At 37.9% G+C, this 2,274-nt stretch overlaps 1 protein-coding gene across 1 annotated transcript; it reads right to left on the bottom strand.

Annotated features, from left to right (window-relative positions):
• Nucleotides 1-1,014: 1,014 nt before the first annotated feature.
• LOC110916521 (kunitz trypsin inhibitor 5) lies at nt 1,015-1,782 on the bottom strand. The gene has a single exon (XM_022161236.2). The coding sequence runs from the start codon at nt 1,773-1,775 to the stop codon at nt 1,158-1,160; it is 618 nt and encodes a 205-aa protein (XP_022016928.1). The 5' UTR covers nt 1,776-1,782; the 3' UTR covers nt 1,015-1,157.
• Between the last annotated feature and the right edge of the window lie 492 nt (nt 1,783-2,274).

Here is a 2,274-nt window from a genome sequence, read left to right as displayed (position 1 = left end):
TCGATACGGCACGGTTCGCGTCAAAACGGTACAGCTCGAAACGGTTCGGTTCGAAACGGTTCAGCTCGAAACGGTTCGGTTCGATACGGCACGGTTCGGTTCGAAACGGTTTAGCTCGAAAGGGTTCGGTTCGAAACGGCACGGTTCGGTTCGAAACGGTACGGCTTGAAACGGTACGGGTCGAAACGGTTCGGTTCGAAACGGTTCAGCTCGAAACGGTTCGGCTTCGAAACGGTACGGGTCAAAACAGTTCGGCTCGAAACGGTACGGGTCGAAACGGTTCGCGTTGAAAAGGTTCAGCTCGAAACGGTTCGGGTCGAAACGGTTCGGTCGAAACGGTACGGACGGTTCAGCTCGAAACGGTTCGGGTCGAAACAGTTCGCGCCGAAACGGATTTTTTGGATTTTTTAGAATTTTTATGATTTTTTAGAATTTTTATTATTTTTTTAGAATTTTTTGGAATTTGTTTGATTTTTTGGAATTTTTTTGATTTTTTGGAATTTACTATTTTTTTTGTTTTAATGTTTTAGAGTTTACACTTAAGTCCCTGTGTTTCTAAAACTGACGCAAACCGTCCCTGAATTAGTTAGTTAACTCAAAGTTAACAAAATAAATGGATGAAGTTAAGTTAGTGGACTGAAATGGTTACGAAAATGAAACTAATGGACTGAAATCGCAATTTTTAAACTAATGGACTGAAACCGTTATTTTTGACAAACCTCAGGGACGAAAACAGTAATTAACTCAAAAAAAAAAAATTAACTGGGTTTGGCTTAAAGAACATAACATGCAAGATTTTGAAACATTAAGGATAAAACTCATCAATTTTAAAGGTAAAAGACAACGCCTGAAATTTGAGAAAAAAATAAAAGACAAAACTTGTAATTTACTCTAAAATTAATCATTCACAATAGGCCCATCATTTTGTTCTATGACCTTCATGCATGCTTTATAAAGCTGATCTCATCCACATTCCTAAAACAAGTTAATGGAAAAAAAATGCACCCTTAATCATAATTCACGAATGTCTATTGACAGTTATTACTATTTCATTAGTTACGTTACAAAGCTATAGTCTATAGTAATTTATTCTGACTGCACACATATAATTCAAACACAAGTATACATATAATAATAACATACAAGTAATTATTCATTTATGCCTTCCTGAACTTAATCTTGAAAGGCACATCACTTATAGCTAAACGCCTGCTTCCATTTTCAGCAAACACAACACCAATATCTCCACAAACAGGCCTACAAAGGTCACACACTGTTGGACAGTACACAAGCTTGTACCCATTTTCATACTTCTCTATCTTAAACCAGTTGCTTATGGTTTCCCCACCAGGGTTTCCTGCGGTTCCACGACCGCTTATGATCCTTTGCCCCTCGTACTCCTCGAGCATCCAAACGTTCGACTGAATACATATTGACGAAGCCGAGAAAATAATGTTTAGATCCGTGGATTCTCGAATAACTCCCTTCTTGGGGTCCACAGGCGTAAATGTTAACGGGAGGCCATCATCGAGCTCAAAGCCTTCTTGAACTACATCAAGTGGGCATGACTCGTTTCGTGTGGGGGCTAGTGTTACGCCACCACCCCGCCCTCTGAAGACAGGCAGGATGTAGTATTCTGTGCCCGACCGAACCAAGTTGCCATCGATGTCACGAACTGCATCGGGTGAGGGTTGGCCTAAAGAAAGGGAGGCTGTGGAGAAAAGAATAAGTAACAATATTGTTTTCATCTTGTGTGTTGATGTCTTGAATTGCATCTATTAGCATGTATTTATACGGTATCATATATTTGGATATATATATGACTTTGCTAACAGTTGCATAGGCTGCACGTAATCGTGTGCATGTATGTATGATTTAGTCAGCTGGATACATGGAAATGATATCCATATTATTCTCGTTGTCATCTTTGAAATCTGAAGTTAGGTGTATGGCATGACTTAATGTATTATTTAAAGATTATGAAATCTGAGGTTGGGTACACGTTACATAACGTTTTGTTTTGTAATATAGATATTTGGTCAAAAACCGATGATGGTGCCAAATTAGTAGTTTTTGACCAATCTAGGTTCTATCTTAATTCTTAGTTCTTAGATCAATAACAAATATTTTAAAGCCATATCATAATATTTTTTTCTTGTAGCACATTTTTAGCTAAAAGCTAACTTTTCTAAAATCTCATCACGGTTGGGTTATGTTATGCATCAACCGTAGAAGATTTGTAAATACTTTTCTAGCTCTTGTTTTTTTAACCAT

Source organism: Helianthus annuus, chromosome 7 (genome assembly GCF_002127325.2).
Source record: "Helianthus annuus cultivar XRQ/B chromosome 7, HanXRQr2.0-SUNRISE, whole genome shotgun sequence".
Taxonomy (NCBI): domain Eukaryota; kingdom Viridiplantae; phylum Streptophyta; class Magnoliopsida; order Asterales; family Asteraceae; genus Helianthus; species Helianthus annuus.
This window is presented reverse-complemented; position numbering and strand designations above follow the sequence as displayed.